Raw genomic sequence first — 474 nt, 5'->3', positions numbered from 1 at the left:
GGGGGGGGGGGTAAGCACAGTGCATGGAATGGAAAAGCGAGGAAGAGAAGAGATGTGAAATATCAAATAAACTCACCTCAAATATCAAGCATTTGACCACTTTACCATATTTGGCACATTCCTCAGCAGTTTCTGGTTCTAAATCATCGTCAACTTCACCAGACCCAACCATATTCTGAAAACAAATCAGTGGTGTTAGCATTTACATATCATCATCATCATCATTTAAAGTCTGTTTACCATGCTGTCATGGGTTGGATGGTTTGGTTTGTCTGTCCTTGTTTGTCCCCTCTATGTTTAGCCCCTTGTGGGCAATAAAGAAATAAGAGCTGGTAAGCTGGAGAGAGCTGCACCAAGCTCTGGTTATCTAGCATGCGCCATCAAGCAAGAATACAAAGCAAAAGCAAAAGAAGCAACCAAGCAGCATATATATACATACATATATATATATATATATATATATATATATATATA

At 38.6% G+C, this 474-nt stretch overlaps 1 protein-coding gene across 1 annotated transcript in view; it reads right to left on the bottom strand.

Moving 5' to 3' along the window:
- LOC106875044 (splicing factor 45) overlaps positions 1-474 on the bottom strand; it is a 20,695-nt gene that overhangs the window by 4,589 nt on the left and 15,632 nt on the right. The window contains exon 11 of the mRNA XM_014923004.2: positions 77-175. Within this exon, the coding sequence (XP_014778490.1) occupies positions 77-175 (99 nt within the window). The remainder of the gene's footprint in view (positions 1-76; positions 176-474) is intronic.

Source organism: Octopus bimaculoides, chromosome 4 (genome assembly GCF_001194135.2).
Source record: "Octopus bimaculoides isolate UCB-OBI-ISO-001 chromosome 4, ASM119413v2, whole genome shotgun sequence".
Classification (NCBI taxonomy): Eukaryota; Metazoa; Mollusca; class Cephalopoda; order Octopoda; family Octopodidae; genus Octopus; species Octopus bimaculoides.
Note: the sequence above shows the minus strand (reverse complement) of the source record. Positions and strands in the feature narration are given on the sequence as shown.